Source organism: Dasypus novemcinctus, chromosome 8, assembly GCF_030445035.2.
Source record: "Dasypus novemcinctus isolate mDasNov1 chromosome 8, mDasNov1.1.hap2, whole genome shotgun sequence".
Classification (NCBI taxonomy): domain Eukaryota; kingdom Metazoa; phylum Chordata; class Mammalia; order Cingulata; family Dasypodidae; genus Dasypus; species Dasypus novemcinctus.
In genome coordinates this window covers 17208924-17228062 of record NC_080680.1, presented here as the reverse complement: position 1 = coordinate 17228062, position 19139 = coordinate 17208924, and the positions used below count along the sequence as shown (strand labels likewise).

The window sequence follows — 19139 nt, the reverse complement described above, 5'->3', positions numbered from 1 at the left end:
CACTGCTAGTCATCAGGGAATGCATATTAAAATTAAATAAAGGAGCGATGTGCCTCAAGCAGTTGGACTCCTGCCTACTACATGGGAGGTCCTGGGTTTGGTTCCAGGGGCCTCCTAAAGAAGATGAGCAAGATAGCGAGCTGACATGACAAGACAATGCAACAAAGAGATACTACAAGGAAACACAATGAGAAACACAACAAGTATGAACAGAGTTGGCTCAAGCCATTAGGCACCTCCCTCTCACATGGGAGGTCCATGATTCAGTTCCTGGATCTTACCAAAAATAAAAATAAAAAAAGATGAACACACAACAAACAGACAGAGAGCAGACAGCAAGCGCAAACAACAGGGGGTGGGGCAGGGGGAAGAAATACATAAATGAAATAAATCTTTAAAACAAGAAGATGTACCAAACCTACCACTGATAACCAAAAGCAACAAGAACTCTAGTATATTGATAATGGACATGAGAAATAGTATAGCCTGCTTGAGAGCTTATACAAAGGTGTTTACCCCTGCCATATTGTTAAATAATAATTCTTAAAGGACAAAGTGTTTTCAGGGTTTTTTGAGTGGCTTTTTTTTGCCTATAATTTTTCTAAAAATATTTTGTGTTGAAATAATTACTGATTCACAGGGATTAGCAAAATTGTATTCTTCATCAAGTTTCTCCAAAAGTTACATCCTCTTTAACTACAATACAATGTGAATACCACTAAAATGACCTTTTGCACTTCCGTTAAGATACATATTCAGAGACTCTCCAAGCTGACTCCTTGGTATTTACACAAGATAAATGAAAACAATGATGATACAAAGACATATATGCAAATGCACACAGAAACGGTATTCATAAAAGATAGAAAATGGAAAAAATATGTATGTCCATTATCTGATAAGTGATAACAAATTGTAGTTTATGTGTACAAAGGAATACTACTCCAGATAAAAAGAATAAACTACAGATAACACACGAACAAATATATGCATTTCAAAAGCACTATGAAAAAGAAAACAAGCCAGACCAAAGAGATGATATACTTAATGATTCTGCTAACGTAAAATTCAAGAAATGGCAAAACTGTTGCAACAGAGAACAAATAAGTGGTTGCCAGGGTCAGAGGAATAGGGATGGAGGAAGAGAACTTCCTACAAAGGGATATGAGAAAACTTTTTGAGGCAAAGGAAATATTCCAAATCATGACTTCATTGGTAGTAGTAAACTGAGTATGTCTCCAAAACTGATGAGAGTTGTACACTGTAAACTACTGAATTTTATTTTCTCTTAAGAACACGTGATTAAAATTAAAAAAAGAGAAAACTGAAATTGACTCTATAAGGAGTTAATGTGAGGATTTGCTCACCCACTGAGACAAGGTGGCTGTAGTTCTCCAGCATCACATCTCTGTACAGGGTCCTCTGAGCAGGGCCCAGGTGCTGCCACTCCTCCTGGGTGAACTCCACAGCCACGTCCCTGAACGACACTGAGGCCTGTAACAGCACATTTCTGGTCAATCTCAAGGGTCCACAACAGGTGATATGGAAACCACCTTAGATCAACTCTTACCATTTTGACTGTTGAAAGTTTCAAACGAAATGCTATAAAAGATGTCTATGATGGTCGTAATGTAGAAATCTTGATGAGGAGAGCTCTCTATACAAGCCCAGGGGAAATGCTTCAGAACTCTGGGTTTGGATAAAGCAGACAGAGAGAGAAACACAGAGCGATTCTTAAATTGAATATCTGATGATGTCTCTGGAGATAATATCACAGTATAAACTTTCATACGCTAATTCTTTGCTGCTAGGATATAAACAATCTTTGGATTTCAAAAAACAATGACCATGTATGCAGCCACTTGCAAACTTTGATGGATTAATTCTAATACTTTATATGTAAAGTACTCTGGATTTTCAACATACATAATCATATCATGTCCAAATAATGGGAGTTTTACTTTTTCATTTCTATTCTGGTACCTTCTATTTCATATTCTTTCTTAATATTCCTGGTTAAGATTTCCAATAGTATACTCAATAATTAAAACAGTGTAATCTTTGTACTTGATGAAATGGACTGACCTAGGGGAACTGAAAACAAAGTCAGAAATTGGAACAAATACATGCAATTTCCTATTTATAATAAAGGTGGCATCTCAAATGAGTGGAAAAAGGCTGGATGTCAGTATCATAGATAAAACTAACTAGATGGCATTCTGGGACATGAAAGTTAGACTGACACTTCACTCCATAGGAAGGCCAAAATTCAAATGTATAAAAAGATCTCACTCTAAAAAAATAAAATCTATCATATTTTAGAAGGCTAAATAGAAGGATTCTTTACAATGTTACACTGGAAAATGTAGAACTAGGATTCAAACTCCAAAATCAAAATAAAAAACACTGCTAAATTGTCAACATGAATATCAAATGTCTATATCGGAAAAAAATCACAGTCAAGGTAAACATACAAATGTCAAACTCTAGGAACATTATACAATTTCTATCACACACAGAATAGGGTAAGACCCACAAGACACTATAATTAAAATATCTACACATCAACAGAAAAATGGATAGAAGATAAAAAGTGGGATAGAAAGAAATACAAATGAATATGGAGCACCTGACACAGACGGCAGTTGTTGGTTCCGCAGAAAGGTAGGTGTACAGTTACTACATAACCCGGCAGTCCAACTTCTAGGTATTTACTCAAAATATTTGAAAGTAGGTACTCAAACAGATATTTGCACACCATTGTTCATGGTGGCATCATTCACAAATGCCAAAAGGCAGAAGCAACCAGTGTCCTTTAACCAATAAACAGATGAATAAAATGTGATATATACATACAATGGAATATTATCAGGCAATAAAAAGAAATGAAATTCTGACATAGGTGATGACATGGATGAACTCTGAAAAAAAACATCTTGAGTGAAATAAGCCAGACATAAAAAGACAACTCCTGAATCTCCTTAAACTATTTGGATTTCTTCTTTGCATTGCCCAGTTATTATTTACGCATTTGACTATTAATTCCTTTTGAATGTATTAGTACTTTAAAAATTGAACTAATTTTATTTTTTTCCTGGAAACACTTATCACTGGCCCTTAAACATTTATTAAACAAACCTTAATTTCCTCTTTGATGTTTTCTTAAATGTTTAAAATAGAGTAGTTATGAATTTATAGAACAATCATGCATTAAATACAGGATTCCCATATACCACTCTGTTAGTATAACTGAAATAGACTTCAACACTCTTCTTGCTTCCAATGCCACCACCAGTACCTCAATACCCTCTTGTATTCTCTAACAGTATTAGAGTTATTTTAAAATACTGGCCAAAACTGTTCTTTCTCAGATCAAAACACTCCCCTATCACTTAAAAAAAATGGAGAGTGATATTGTGTTCATGATTTGGAAGACTCAATATGATCAAGATGCCATGTAATCAAAATAAAAATATCAGAAATATTTTCAATATTTATGTAATGGAGCAAAAGACCCAGAATATTCAAAACAACTTTGAAAAAGATCAAATTGGAAGACACAATACCTCATTTCAAGACATTTCAAGATATAAAACGGCTGTATTTCATGGAACCCAAAAGTTTTCATCGTAATTCAATGCAAATTCATGTCTAGTATGACATCTTACCAAACTGGTAATTGAGGGTAGCTACATTCCAATACGGGTTACCTACCAAGAACTGACAGCAAACATCAAAATCAATGAGGAAATCTCCTCTCATGATCGATCTATATCTAGCGCTCCTATTCCAATTAATGTATAGACCCTTACAAACCTCCAAATCCATTACAATAAATATGGGCATGAAGAAAGCTCATCTGAGATTTTTTTCATTTTCTACAGCTCATAGAAGAACTGTTAATGGTTCAGGTGGGGGAACAGAAAGAAAATAAGGGTCAAGAAATCCAGTGAGCCATAAAGCTCCTAGATTCAGCTCCTAAAAATTTGATACTTTAGCTGCAGAGCAGTCTCCCTATGGGAAGAGGGCACTTGGGGCTTTGAAAACGCATGAATAGGACCATGGGGGTGGTGGCATCTGTCCATGTGCAATTCTGAAATGTTCATGGGCCTTTAACCTAAAGCTCTTCACTGGAAATATAAACATTTCTCAATCAATAAAATTATAATGCCTGTGTTCTTCTGATGAATAAACACCAAAGGATAAGACACTATTCTTTCATGGGGGTACACCATTCTTCTATTTTCTCAGTAATACTGTTTTCCCCATTAGATAGAAAGTCAACAAAGAAATAAGACTGCTTTAGGGCAAAGGATTTTAATCACTCAAATGTGACGCAGTTTCTCAAAAGGCATTTTATATATATTTAAATTTTTTACTACAGAAGCTGTGGGTTTACAGAAGTCATGCATAAAATACACAATTCGCATGCACCACCCAACACCAACACCTAGGACTGGTGTGCGACGATTTTCAATTGACTGTAACATATTTGATATTGTACTGTTTTAACAACAGCTATCTCCCCTACAGTTGATGAAAGGTTATTTAAATAGTACTAATAACAGGGTTCATATTTTACATTTGGTATATTTTTTCCCATATACAACCTATAATTTAACACCAAAAGGTCCTTTCGATAAGATGTTTCTACTGACCTATCTGCGAGAAAGTGAACTGCACTGTGTTTTCCTCCTAGCTCTGCCACAAACAACCTGGATGTCCTTGGACAAGTTCCTCAACTCATTAGGCCCAAAGACTTTAAACCTCTCAAAAGAATCTGAAGTAGATAACCGTGGATACCGCCCGTGAATCCTCATTCTAAGGTTCTCTGAGATTAGGACAATATGAGTGGTGCCATATGTTTTCCCATACCTCCAGACCTTTTCCAATACAACCTCCGTATGAAGTGGCCCTTCCTTGGTAGCCTGCTACTGGGCCTGTTCCTTGCTCTTCTCAAAGTGGCCCAAACCCTCCACTATCACACAAGTCTGTGGGGGCTCCTGGAGGTGGCGCTATCATCAAGTCTGGATCATTCCGGGCAGGGATGACCAAGCAAATCAGAACCTACTCCTTTCCAATATCTTCTATCTGCTCCAAAACTATGGTTAAGAACTGAAAACGAAGAGGGACATTCCCTTCTATATAAATTTCTAGCTTCCAGGGGCCCCGTGTTCCTACCACATCGGGACTGCTTTGTTCCAGGAATCTGAGACTTGGAGCTGACAAATTTTAGGGCCAAAAACCTGACTCTTGGAATTCCTATATCAGACATAAAACACTGGAAGAGACAGGAACTTGGTCTGATCCAAGGGATTTCAAAAGACACTAGAAATCAGAATGCATTTGCCAGGGATCGCCAACCTGGACTTTCCCGGGGTCGACCGCCCGGATCTCCACGCGCACGGTCGCTGGGCGGTGGGAGCTTCCCGGGACTTCCCATTCTCGCTGCCCAAGGAAAAGCTCGTCCCTCCCGGTAGCTCCCCTCGCGTTCTTACCCAAGCTGCACAAAGTTCACCGGTGAAGCGATTAGAAATCTCTTCCTGGTGAATTCGAGGGCATGGAATGACTAAGGACGTCTAACGCTGCACAGGCGGAGAAGAAACCGAGGCTTTGGTTCCCAGAACGGCGCGCTACAGGTCAGTGCGAGTTCAGACTACATTTCCCACAAACCTTCGCGTCACGTCTTTGAAAGGACACTTAGGGCTTTTTCGGTTTCTGGAAGGTTGAGGGATGATGTTCTTACTTCACCAGCTGCACTTAGAGCTCGCAGAAGTTAAGGATCAAACTTGAACTTTAATACCGAACACAAAGCGTGATATCGATCAGCTCTAGTAGGAAAGAGCAACCTTTTTTCAGAAGACATTTGGAGACCTTGGAGAAAACGTGAATATAAACCGAATGTTAAAAATATTAAGATACTGTTGTTTTTAAGTGTGAAAAAAAATTGGGAATTGTGTAGGACTGATTTGTTAAAGGCCTGTCTTTTGAAATGTTTAGAATTGAAATTATGTAACTAAATTTAAATTTACTTCATAATTTATACAATTTATCCTGCGACCTCCATCCCCTTTCTTCACAAATCCCAGAAACGTCGATCCCAGAGTCTGTTACTGGGGCCCTGGAAACCCAGATTGTGGGTTCTAAGAAGTAGCCAAGTGTATTGGGAAAACATTTAGTGAGTATTGTTCAAACCTAAAAGTGAAACAGCGTGCAGGAAAGTTTCTTAATCAGCAAACCCATGTTTTACTGGTCAGCACTTTTCATATTTCAGGAAGAATGATGAGAACTAGAATAGTGGGCACATTGGGGAATGTTTTGTAACAAATAAGAGCAGAGGGAAGCGGACTTAGCTCAACGGATAGGGCGTCCGTCTACCACATGGGAGGTCTGCGATTCAAACCCAGGACCTCCTTGACCCATGTGGAGCTGGCCCACGCGCAGTGCTGATATAGGCAAGGAGTGCCCTGCCATGCAGGGGTGTCCCCCACGGTGTCCCCCATGTAGGGAAGCCCCACATGCAAGAAGTGCACCCCGTAAGGAGAGCCGCCCAGCTCGAAAGTGCAGCCTGCCCAGGAGTGGCGCCGCACACATGGAGAACTGATGCAGCAAGATGATGCAACAAAAAGAGACGGATTCTCAGGCCGCTGACAGGAATACAAGCGGACACAGAAGAACACACAGATGATGGACACAGAGAACAGACAACCAGAAAGGAGGGCAGGGGGGCCTGGGGAGAGAAATAAATCTTTAAAAAAAAAAAAAAAAAATGAACAGATAGGGTGCATTCCTGGGAATACTGTGTTCCTCTCTGGGAAGGCTGGCAACCTTCTTGGGTACTGACACATAAATCTTGGAATGTACTGCCCACGCAGCATTGTGTTCCTTCCTGAGGAGGCAGGCCACTCCCTCGGGAGATGACTCAGTACTCACAAGTTGGCATCTATAATATCAAGTTCATTGATTATAAGCTCAATAAAAGGGACAGTCCCTGGTCAGGCCAGTTGAAGTCCCACCTTGGGAGATGGTGCTCTACACAGGTGTTGTTTTCAGTCAAGACTGGTATCTGCGGCTGATTTGGGGTTTCCAAGCCGTGAGCTAGATGTTGATGAGATCGTATGTAAGACTCTTCTATTTTTCTGTCATTTTGTGATTCTTTTCAATATGGATTTAATCTTTGACTGGTAATGTTATTCTTATTTTTCACTCTACTTGTCAATACAATTTACATAACAGACTTATTATATTGCTTGGGTGCAATATAAATATTTATATTGCATCTAAGTGGGACTCTGGCCAGACGTGATGCAGGAAAGTTGGTATGTCCCCCCGTTTGGTGAGCCTATTTCTGTTATGTGTGTATATTGTAAAGGATTATGATGCAGCAGTTGGACCTGTTTATGATAATCCTTTGCTTATTTTATATTCTTCCAATTATTAACAGAAGTTTAAATAAATAAATAAATATACATCTGTGTATTGCTTTCTTATGCTTGATTTAATTAAGTCATCATATCAATCTATATACATATATATAGATAAGCATTAGCAAAGCATTTTCTTTACCAGAACACCGAGTCTGGTGCTGCAGTGGTGCACTTAGATTACATACAGTGAAACTTGATATTTATACAATAACAATCGTTCTTGCTGAATTCTCTTATTTTTCAGATGAAATTTTACATTAATTATCTTGGATTTACATTCACATAATGACAAGTGTGGTGTTTGGAAGGTGTATATACCTCAGAAAAACATGTTCTTAAATTTTTTACATCCCTGTGGGTGTGAACTTAAAGTAGGTCTGTCACTGAGGTTATTTCAATAAAGTGAGAACCAGCTCAATCAGAATGGCTCTTATTGGATTGGAATGAAACTCAGAAAAACAAAGTAACAGGAAGAAAGAAGTGAAATCAAGGAAACTGGATAGATAACAGAAAGGACAAGAAAGGCCACCATGTGTATTGCCATGTGACAAGCCCAGGACCAGGAATTGCCAGCGTCCAGGCTGTGAGTGCTAGTCTTCAGGGAGAAAGCATCTCCTTCATGATGCCTTGATTTGGCCTTTCATTTAGTCTCAAAACTATAAGGAATAAATAAATTTATTGTTAACCTATTGTATACATGTTACCAGAATAAAACTTTCAGAAAAATGTAGGCCTATATAACACCATGAACCCTTATTGTAATGGATGCACCACAGTAATGCAAGGTCTTCATAATAGAGTGTAAGATGGAAACTGTATTTAATGCATGATTTTTGGGTAAATGCACACCATCTCCAATTTTTTAAAAAGAGAATAAAAGAAGATAAAGAAAGACTGCAGTAAAATAAACATCATTCCACGTACTGGGATGCCAACATGAAATAAAAAGTATAATTCCCCACCTCCATGGAATTTCTGATTGGGTTTGTAGTGAGGAGTCCATGAGTCAGGATCATCTTTTTGTGGAGTTAACAGGAAGGGCAGGGACAAGCAGCTTTACACAGGGAGGTACAACTGCTGATGTTTTCAAGAGGCACTCGCTGTGCTTAATGAGCTTCAACTACATCTGAATCCAAACATATGTCCTCATTCAAATTCCCAGTTCCCTGGATTTTCCTAATAAATGCTCCCAAATTTCATGTAATATACTTGCTCAAATCGTGGGTCCAGTAGCTATAGTAATCCATTATTCTGCAGAAACAAACATTTTCTTTTATTTGTTCAACATCAGCCAAGTGGGTATGAGAACAGAGATTCTTTTAGATCAAAGAAAGAATTGCTGGTCCTCTGACATTATATTGAGCCAAGTTGTTGCTTTTGACATTTTTCTGTTTTGAATTATCCAGTGTCCTTTTTACTAGCCCACCGCTCAATCTGTCATTTAGTCAATCAGCCTTGCTTTTTTCTCCTCACAAGAAAACATCCAAAACAAAGCTGATTCTCACCACCCATGAATCTTAGAAGTGGACCGTAAGTCTAGATATTGCAACCAGATTCCTGAGAAGCAGCTGGTCAGACACCAGCACAGAAGTCTTACTACTTAAGTTACATCTCAACATTCACCTCTTCAAGATCTTGTTTGTTGTCAGGAACAGCTGCAGAAAAATGACATAGTGATGGATATTTTCTAGTTGAGCCATGAAAGCCACTAAATTTGATATTGTGAGTTACGATTTTTGATGATGGGTTCAAAGACTTGTATTCACTCATCTTTCCAAATGATACCCTCTAATATGAGATATCAACATTGGTACTCACTCTTGTTATTATCACCAAATATTCCATAGTTACTAGAGAAGGAAAGTCATATTGTTGAAGAATGCCATGAATATTAACAAGTTGTTTCTCAAAGTACACCAGAGTTGGCAAAAGTAGCCAGTAAACTTTTAATAAAAGAACAGATGTGATGGTTAAATTAGAGTTCACACTGCGGTCACCCCTCGGGCTGAAGTGTGGTTTGCTGGCCTGGCGGGGGAGCAGCCGTGGCAGGCCAAGCCGCTGCCCCCATAATAGGGTGGCTGGTCGGACTCACCGCCACCCCTGAAGGGAGCTTGGCATGGGTGCAGAATGCCCTCGGGTCTCCCCTTCTCGGCAGTCATGCTTCCGCGGCCGCCCCTCCTCCCGGATGGCGCCACACGATGCCTGTGGGGCGGCACCCTTCTTCTTCTTTCTCCCTGCGCAGGCGCAGGGCGGAAAATTCCAGTCTGCCCTTTTCCCCTCCTCCGACAGCAGCAACAGCCAGGCGTGGGCGGAAAAATCCAGTCTGCCCTTTTCCCTCCCCCCGACAGCAGCAACAGCCAGGCGTGGGCGGAAAACTCCAGTCTGCCCTCCACCCCAGCAACAGCAGCCACCAATCACTAAACCCTGCCCCTTCCCCCAGCAATAGCGACAGCCAATCCCTAATCACCACCCCTCCCCCGTCCAGTACCGCCCACTGACCTTTCGCCGGCAACCAATCAGAACAGGGCGTGGCTTCGACCAATCAGCCTTCCCCAGCCCCTATAAAACTGTTGCCTCTCCCTCAATAAAGGGGACTTGCGTGTTTACCTTGTCTCCACGGTAGTTCTTCTGCCGTGCGCCCTCCAGTCCTGAGAGCCCCCGACAAGGGCCTGGCCTCCCTTGTCCCCAGTTCGTCGTCTGCTTCTCCGGGCGACCCCTTCGTCGCCGGCTTCGCCGGGCAACCCCGTCAGCCGAACCGCGCAACCCCTGTGAGACCGACCCCTCGTCCCAAGCGGGACCGATCCCTCGTCCCAAGCGGGACCGATCCCTCGTCCCAAGCGGGACCGACCCCTCGTCCGCAGCCAGACCCCACCTCTACCGACCGAGCAAGCCGCCGCACACACAATATGAACCATTGTCAGACTGGCATGCTTCCATTAGTGATATGCATTTCAGGTCCCTTCCTGTCTATTCATGACATGATAGCTCCATTATTATTATCACTGAAAAACATCCCATCGTATGAATATACCACATTTCGTTTATACATTTATATCTTGATCATCGCAGTTTTAGGCAATTGCAACTAAAGCATCATTCCTTTCACTGCATCAAAGAAATCACACTGGAGAGCACCCTATGAATGTAATAAATATGAGACATATTGAATATGGGACACAGACTTAAATCTTTGGGTTATCCATATACCAGTTAGACCCTGAATCTCAACTGAGTTGCAACACCTACTCTCCAGCTCATTGGACTAACCCAGGACAACAAGATGATGATGACAGACAACAACCATCCCTAAGAACTGAGAGAGTCTACAACTACCTGCAAGAGTCCCATCCATTGCCCTATGGATGGAGTGGGCATCACCATCCCAGAATCCTCGGGATTAGAGATTGATCTATGGACTAAAGCAGACTTATTGGTTGTCTAGTATAGACTTATTGCGATTCTAGCAATGTAAGAACTGATATAATTGATGTGGAGGCAGGGGGCTACCAGAGGTTCTGAGGGCAGGGAGAGGGAAAAACACATGTAATATGGGGCCATTTTGGAGACATGGGAATTGTCCTGAATGACATTCCAACAATGCATACCGGCCATTATATATTTTGCCATAACCTACAAAATAGTATGAGTGTAAACTACAATGTAAACTATAAACCATGCTCAATGACAATGCTTCAAAATGTGTTCATCAATTGTAATGTATGTACCACATTAATGAAGGATATTGTTAATGTGGGAGGGGTCAGGAGCAAAGTATATGGAAATCCACTATATTTTTTATGTAACAATTATGTAATCTAAGTATCTTTTAAAAAATAAAAAAAAATTAAAAAAAGATATTCCTTAACATCCTCCAAGTTCTCTGATATTCTGTATCAGAACAGCATATGGAGATTCTTCCCAGTGAACAATGAATAGGAGATGAACAGGTACAAACCCAAGGGAGGCAGTATCAAAGAATGACTCTAAGGCACAGAGGTTCCTCCACGTATACACGTGGATTTTTGTTGACATGGAAATAAACTGGTTTTCTGTTGAGCTTTTGGGTTTGGGTTTACTTGTTATGTACCATCCCTCAGTTAATGCATACTATGAATAGGATTTATTTTTGAAAACAGCTGTCTGTACATTAAAAATCTTGCTGAAGGAACTCCTGAAATATTGTGAATGATTATTCACTTTTATTCACATTTCTTCTTTATTAATGAGATATAAATAACAGGGGAGGGGACTAGCATTTGAAAAGCTATAGGAAAGCCTTTACCAAGAATTGATAGCTCTTTGAGTATGAGTTAATAAGAGTATAAATGTCCTGGTTGTGTGTAAGTTGACAACAAAACTTCATCCATCATTAAGGATCAATGATTTTTCTAAGGGCAACCTATTAATTCAGGAAATGTTTTAATAAAAGCCTTTATGTATAGACTAATATATCAGAACCCTTGTAACATGAAATATTACAATGTTAATAACATCCAAGAAAATATTCATAGACATTCACTGTGTGGGAAGGTTCCAAAAGTCCAGAAATAAATGGCATATTCACACATAAGAGTATTAAGTGTCCATTTGAATATTTTCTGAGCTCTGTAGTGTTTATGTGAGTATGCATGTATGTATGTCTATTTAGCAGCACTTTACTATGTTTTGTAGCCTACAACATTGTAGTAAGAATTATGAATCCTTTCCTTAATAAGCATTATTATGCAATCTTTGATTTTCTATATAGGTATATAGGTCTTAATCACAAATAAATTGCTTATAGGAAATATATGAAAATTTCATTTAGCCATTCCCCATTTTCTTTCATCATTTCCAACTTTTTATTAGTGCAGTTGTAGGTTAATAAAACAACAGAGTTCCCATACACTAATATATTATTAATATCTTGTATTAGTGTTCCACATTTTTTGGAATTAATGAAAGAACATTTTTGCAATTGTACTGTTAACTATACTGCATGCTCATCACCTTAGGGTTCACAGTTTATATTGTAAGTCCTATGGAGTTTTAAAAAATATTTATTCTGGTAACATATATAAAGCCAAAATAACCCCTTTTAAAGCACATTCAAATATGTATTTACCTGATGTTAATTACACTCACAATATTGCGATAAATCACCACCACACATTGCCAAAATCCCAATAGCAACTCTGTACAATTTAAGCATAGTTCCCATTTCCCCTCACCCCTGCTGTGCACTGATAACCTATATTTTAGTTTCTGATACCGTGAATTTGCTTACTCTAATATTTCATATCAGTGGGATCATAAAATACTTATCCTTTTCTAGCTGGCTTATTTCACTCAACATGATGTCTTCAAGGTACATCCATGTTGGAGCATGTAGCAGAACTTCATATATATATTATGGCTGAATAGTATTCCATTGCATGTATATACTACATTTTGATTATCCATTCATCAATTGGTAGACACTTGGGTTGCTTCCTCCTTTTGGCAATTGTGAATAATGCCACTATGAACTTTGGGGGTCAAATATTTATTCAATTTCCAGTTTTCAAATCTTTGGGATATATACCTAGATTTGGAATTACCATGTGATAATCCTATACTAACTTTCCAACAAACAGTCAAACTGTTGTCTACAGTGGGTGCACCATTTTAAATTCCCATCAACAATAAATGAGCATTCTTATTTCCCCACATGCAATATAATGATTTTAATTTTCTTGTATTAAGAGGACATGGGAAGTGCATGTGGCTAAAGCAGTAGATTAGGCTCTCATCTATCCTATGAGAGGTCTAGGGTTTGATTCCCAGGGCCGCCTGGTAAAGGCAAGCCGGACTGTGTGGCAACCTGGCCCAAGCAGAGAACTGGCCCACCCATGTGGAGTGCTGGCCCGATTGGAGTGCTGCCCCAAGTGGAATGCTGAGCTGGGCAGGAGTACTGGCCCATGCAGCAAGCTGGCCCAAGTGGAGAGCAGATGCAGCAAGATGACACAACAAATAGAGACACAGAAGAGAGACATAAGAGACACACTAGGCAGGGAGCTGAGGTGGTGCAAGAGATTGAGCACCTCTCTCCCACTCCAGAATGTCCCAGGATTGGTTCCCAGTGCCACCTAAAGAGAAGACAAGCAGACACAGAAGAACACACGGTGAATGGACACAGAGAGCAGACAACAAGGGAGGCATGGAATAAATAAATAAATATCTTTAAAGAAAAAAAAAGAGGAGAGGTTCTAGTGTGTTTGAAATGACCTCTCACTATGGTTTTGGTTAGCATTTGTCATATGGCTAATGTTGTTAAGCACTTTTCATTTTGGGTTTGATTTCCATGGAATAAAGAGATAATACAAAACAACAATAAAAGAGAAAGCAAACCAATTTTTAAAAATCCAATTAAATAGACATTTCTCCAAAGAGGAAATATAAACGGCCAAAAAAGCACATGAAAAAATATTCAATATCACTAGCCATTAGGGAAATGCAAATCAAAATGACAATGCAATATCTCACACCTCATAGAGGGCCATTATTTTAAAAAAAACAAAACACAACAAACATTGGAGAGGACCACAATGTTGCTCATTCATCAGCACAAAGAATTTTAGAACCACTTTATTACTTTAAGAAAAACTCCATACTCCTTAGCATGCCTTCCCCATGCCTACATGACCACTAATTTAACTCCATTTTTATAAATTGATTTATATTTACATTTTATATAAACGGACTCATAAAATATGTTACACAATATATTTAGTTCATGGCAGCACAGTTATACAGTATTGATCCTTTTCTGTCTGGCTTGCTTCACCCAACATAGTGTCTTCCAGACTCTCCATGTTGTCATATGCTTTATGACATCATTTCTTCTTACAGCTGCATAATATTCCATCCTGTGAATACACCACAGTTTGTTTATCCATTCATCAGTTGATGTACACATGGGTTGTTTCCAACTTTTGGCAATCATGAATAATGTTGCTATGAATATCAGTGTGCAGATGTCTGTTCAAATCACTCCTCTCAGTTTTTCTGGTTATATACCCAGTAGTATTGCACAGCCACAGAGCAAATCTATATTCAACCTCTTTAGGAACTGCCAAACTGTCCTCCACAGTGGCTGTATGATTCTGCATTCCCACCAATGGTGAATAATCGTTCCTATATCTCCTCACCCTCTCCAACACTTAAACTTCTTTTAATCTTTTGGTTATAGATACCCAATTTTCCCAGGGCCATTTGTCCCATCAACATGGACTTAGTAGGTTTGTTGAAATTCAGTTGGCTACAGGAGAAGGCTTATTTCTGGCTCTCAGTTCTATTCCACAAAACAATGTGTCTATCTTTAAGCCAGGACCATGCTGTTTGACCACTGTTGCTTTGCAGGGTGTATCAAGGTCAAGAAGTGAATTTCCTCCCATGTTACTATTCCTTTTTAGAAACTTTTGGCAATTTGGGTGCACTTTCCCTTCCAAACGGATTTGGTAATTTTCTATTTCTGTAAAGTAGGGTGTTGGAATTTTGATTGGTATTGCATTTAATCTGTAAATAAATTTGGGTAGGACTGACATCTTCACAATATTTAGCCTTCCAATCTATGAGCACAGAATGTGTTTCCATTTGTTTAGGTCTTCACTGATTTCTTTTAGCATTCTTTTGTAGGTTTCTGCATAGAGGTCCTGTACTATATTGGTTAAATTGATTCTCAGGTTTGTGAGGATTTTTCTTGCTATTGTAAATGAATTTTCTTTCCCTGATTTCTTCCTCAAATTGTCTGATACTAGTGTATAATTATTACTGATATTTTGAGTGTTAATCTTGTATCCTGACACTTTGCTGAACTCATTTATTAGCTCAAGTAGCTTTGTCATAGACATTTCCCAATTTTCTAAACATAGGTTCATGTCTTCTGCAAATAGTGCAAGTTTTATTCTTCTTTTAATATTTGGAGGCCATATTTTTCTTGTGTATTTACTCTAGCTAGAGCTTTTAATACAATGTTGAAAAACAATGGTGACAATAGGCATCCTTGTCTTGTTCCCAATCTTAGAGGGACAGCTTTCAATACTTCCCTATTTTTTAAATATTTATTTCTCTCCCCTTCCCCACCCTCCAGTTGTCTGCTTTCTGTGTCCATTCTGCTTTCTGTGTCCATTCACTGTGTGTTCTTCTGTGTCCATTTGTATTCTTGTCAGCGGCACCGAGAATCTGTCTCTTTTTGTTGCATCACCTTGCTGCGTCAGCTCTCCGTGTGTGCTGCACTTTTTTCATGAGGGGCAGCTCTCCTTATGGGGCACACTCCTTGTGCGTGGGATTCCCCTACGTGGGGGACACCCCTGTATGGCAGGGCACTCCTTGTGCAATCAGTACTGCACATGGGCCAGCTTCACCACATCGGTCAGGAAATCCTGAGTTTGAACCTTGGACCTCCCATGTGGCAGACGGATGTTCTATCCATTGAGTGAAATCCTCTTCCCTCAACACTTTCCTATTGAGTACAATGTTGGCTGTGCATTTTTCATATATACCTTTTCTCATATTAGAGAAATTTTCCTTCTATTCTATATCTTTTGAAGGAGATTTCCTAATGTGGTGCATTGCGTTGATTGATTTTCTTATGTTGAACCAGATTTGGATACCATGAATAAATACCACTTAGTAGTGATATGCAAGTATTTGCAAATTACTGGGATAGATTCAATTTGCACATATTTTGTTGAGAATTTTTGCATCTATGTTCATGAGAGACTGGTCTGTAAATTTTTTGTAATCTCCTTACCTGGCTTTGGTATTAGAGTGATGTTGGTTTCATAAAATGCATTGGGTATTTTTCCCTACTCTTTAGTTTATTGGAACAGTTTAAATAGGATCGGTGTTAATTCTTTTCGAAATGCTTGTTGGAATTCACTTGTGATGTCATCTGGGCCTGGACTTTTCTTTGATTTTTGATGATGGATTCAATCTCCTTAAATGTGATTGATTTGTTAAGCTCTTGTGTTTCTTGTAGCATCAGTGTAGGTTGTGCATTTCTAGGAATCTGTCTTCTTCATCTTGGTTGTCTATTTAGTTTGCATATAGTTTCTCATTATCTCCTCTAATGATTCCTTTTTCTTAGATTTATTTTTTATTTATTTCTCCCCCCCCCAACCCTGTTGTCTACTCTGTGTCCATTCGCTGTGTGTTCTTCTCTGTCCGCTTGCATTGTCTTCAGTGGCACCAGAAGTCTGTGTCTCTTTTTGTTGCATAATCTTGCTGCGTCAGCTTTCCATATGTGCGGCGTCACTCATGGGCAGGCTGTGCTTTTTTCGCATGGGGCAGCTCTCCTTGTGGGGCCACACTTCTTGCACGTGGGGGTCCCTTACACAGGGGACACCCTTGTGTCACATGGCACTCCTTGCGCACATCAGCACTGTGCGTGGGCCAGCTCACTGCACAGATCAGGAGGCCCTGGGTTTGAATCTTGGACCTCCTATATGGTAGGTGGACACTCTATCAGTTGAGCCAAATCTGCTTCCCTCTAATGATCCCTTTTATACCTGTGGCGTCAATCATAACTTCCCCACTTTAATTTCTAAAGGTAATGTATTTATTTGCTTCTCTCTTTTCCTCTTTAGTCTACCTAGGGATTTGTTAATTTTATTGATCATCTCAAAGAGCCAGCTTTTGGTTTTATTAATTTTCTCTAGTTTTTTTGTTCTCAATTTCATTTATTTCTGCTCTAATTTTTATTTCTTCCTTCTGCTTACTTTGGGATTGGTTTGCTCTTCTTTTTCTAGTTGCTAAATTTGTACAGTTCAATCTTTGAGGATAGCTTTTTCTTCTCTTTTAATGTAGGAGTTTACGGTTATAAATTTCCCTTTCAAGACTGCCTTTGCTGTATCCCACAAGTTCTGATAAGTTGTGTTCTTGTTTTCATGTGTCTCAATATGCTTACTGATTTCACTTGCAATACCTTCTTTGACCTGCTGATTATTTAGAAATGTGTTGCTTAGCCTCCACACATTTGTGAATTTACCTTTTTCCTACCTATTAAGGATTTCCAGTTTCATTCCATTATGGTCTGAGAAAGAGCTTTGTATAATTTCAATCATTTTATATTTATTAAGACTGTGTTGGGATCTAACATATGGTCTATCCTGGAGAAAGATCCATGGGCACTTGAGAAGCATGTATAACCCACTGTGTTTGGATGCACCATTCGCTATATATATGTTAGATCTAACTTGTTTATCATATTGTTCAAGTTCTCTATTTCCTTGTTAATCTTCTTTCTAGTTGTTCTATCTAATGATGTGAGTGGTGTGTTGAAGTCTCCAACGAATATTGTAGACATGTCTATTTCTCCCTTCAGTTTTGCCAGGGTTTGTCTCATGTATTTTAGGGCACACTGATTAGGTGTACAGATATTGATGACTGTTACATCTTCCTGATGGATTGTCCCTTTTAATATAATGGCCTTCTGTATCTCTTTTAACTTTTTTGCATTTAAAGCTTGTTTTGACCAATATTGGTAGAGCTATCCCTGCTCGTTTTGGTTACTATTTGTGTGGAGTATCTTTTTCCAGACTTTTACTTTCAGAAAGTTTGTATCTCTGGGTCTAAGGTAGTCTCTTGTAACCATCATATGGATGGCTCATAGCTTTTTCTCCATTTTGTCAGCCTATTTCTTTTGATTCAGAGTTTAATCCATTCACATTCAATGATATTACTGTAAATGCATTATTTACTTCCACCATTTTCTTCTCTGGTTTTTATGTCATACCATATTTTCCTGTGCCTTTTTACTCTTTGGTTAACTTTTCTGTTATTCTTGCTTCTCTAGTCTCCTCCAAGTCTCTCTCTCCTGTCTTTTCTTTCAGGCTCTAAGATTTCCTTTAATATTTCCTGCAAAGGTGGATTTTTTTTTTATGTACCCTCATAGTTTGTTTGTTTGTAAATATTTTATACTCAACTTCATAGTTGAAGGACAAATATGCTAGATAAAGAATTCTCAGCTGGCAGTTTTTCTCTTTTAGTATACTAATTGTATCATTCCCTTGTTTGCCTTTTTTTTTTAAAGATTTATATATTTATTTAATTCCCCCCCCCCCCGCCCCTGGTTGTCTGTTCTCTTGTTCTCTGTGTCTATTTGCTGCATCTTGTTTCTTTGTCCGCTTCTGTTGTCGTCAGCAGCACGGGAAGTGTGGGCGGCGCCATTCCTGGGCAGGCTGCACTTTCTTTCACGCTGGGCGGCTCTCCTTGTGGGGTGCACTCCTTATGCATGGGGCTCCCCTACGCGGGGACACCCCTGCGTGGCAGGGCACTCCTTGCACGCATCAGCACTGCACATGGGCCAGCTCCACATGGGTCAAGGAGGCCCAGGGTTTGAACCGCGGACCTCCCATGTGGTAGGCGGACGCCCTAACCACTGAGTCAAGTCCGCTTTCCTCCCTTGTTTTCTTGACTCCATGATTTATGATGAGAAGTCCATATTAAATCTTACTGGACATCACTTGTGTGTGATGGTTTGCTTCTCCCTTGCCGCTCTCAGAATTTGCTCTTTATCTTTGACATGTGATATTCTAAGTAGTTATTATGTGTCTTGGGGTAGGTCTATTTGGATTTATTCTGATTAGAGTATGGTGTACTTCTTGGACATATAAACTCATTTATTTTGTGAGAGTTGGGAAATGCTCAGCTACTATTTCCTCAGATACGCTTTTGGTCCATTTTCCCTTC

General features: G+C 39.4%; 1 protein-coding gene across 9 annotated transcripts in view; it reads right to left on the bottom strand.

Moving 5' to 3' along the window:
* Window positions 1–19139, bottom strand: part of LOC101425300 (zinc finger protein 782-like) — a 109374-nt gene that overhangs the window by 35896 nt on the left and 54339 nt on the right. For all 9 annotated transcript variants that reach the window (XM_058301506.1, XM_058301512.1, XM_058301511.2 and 6 more), the window contains 2 exons: window positions 1571–1689; window positions 1368–1494 (listed from right to left, as the gene is read on the bottom strand). In XM_058301506.1, the coding sequence (XP_058157489.1) occupies window positions 1368–1494; window positions 1571–1689 (246 nt within the window). The remainder of the gene's footprint in view (window positions 1–1367; window positions 1495–1570; window positions 1690–19139) is intronic.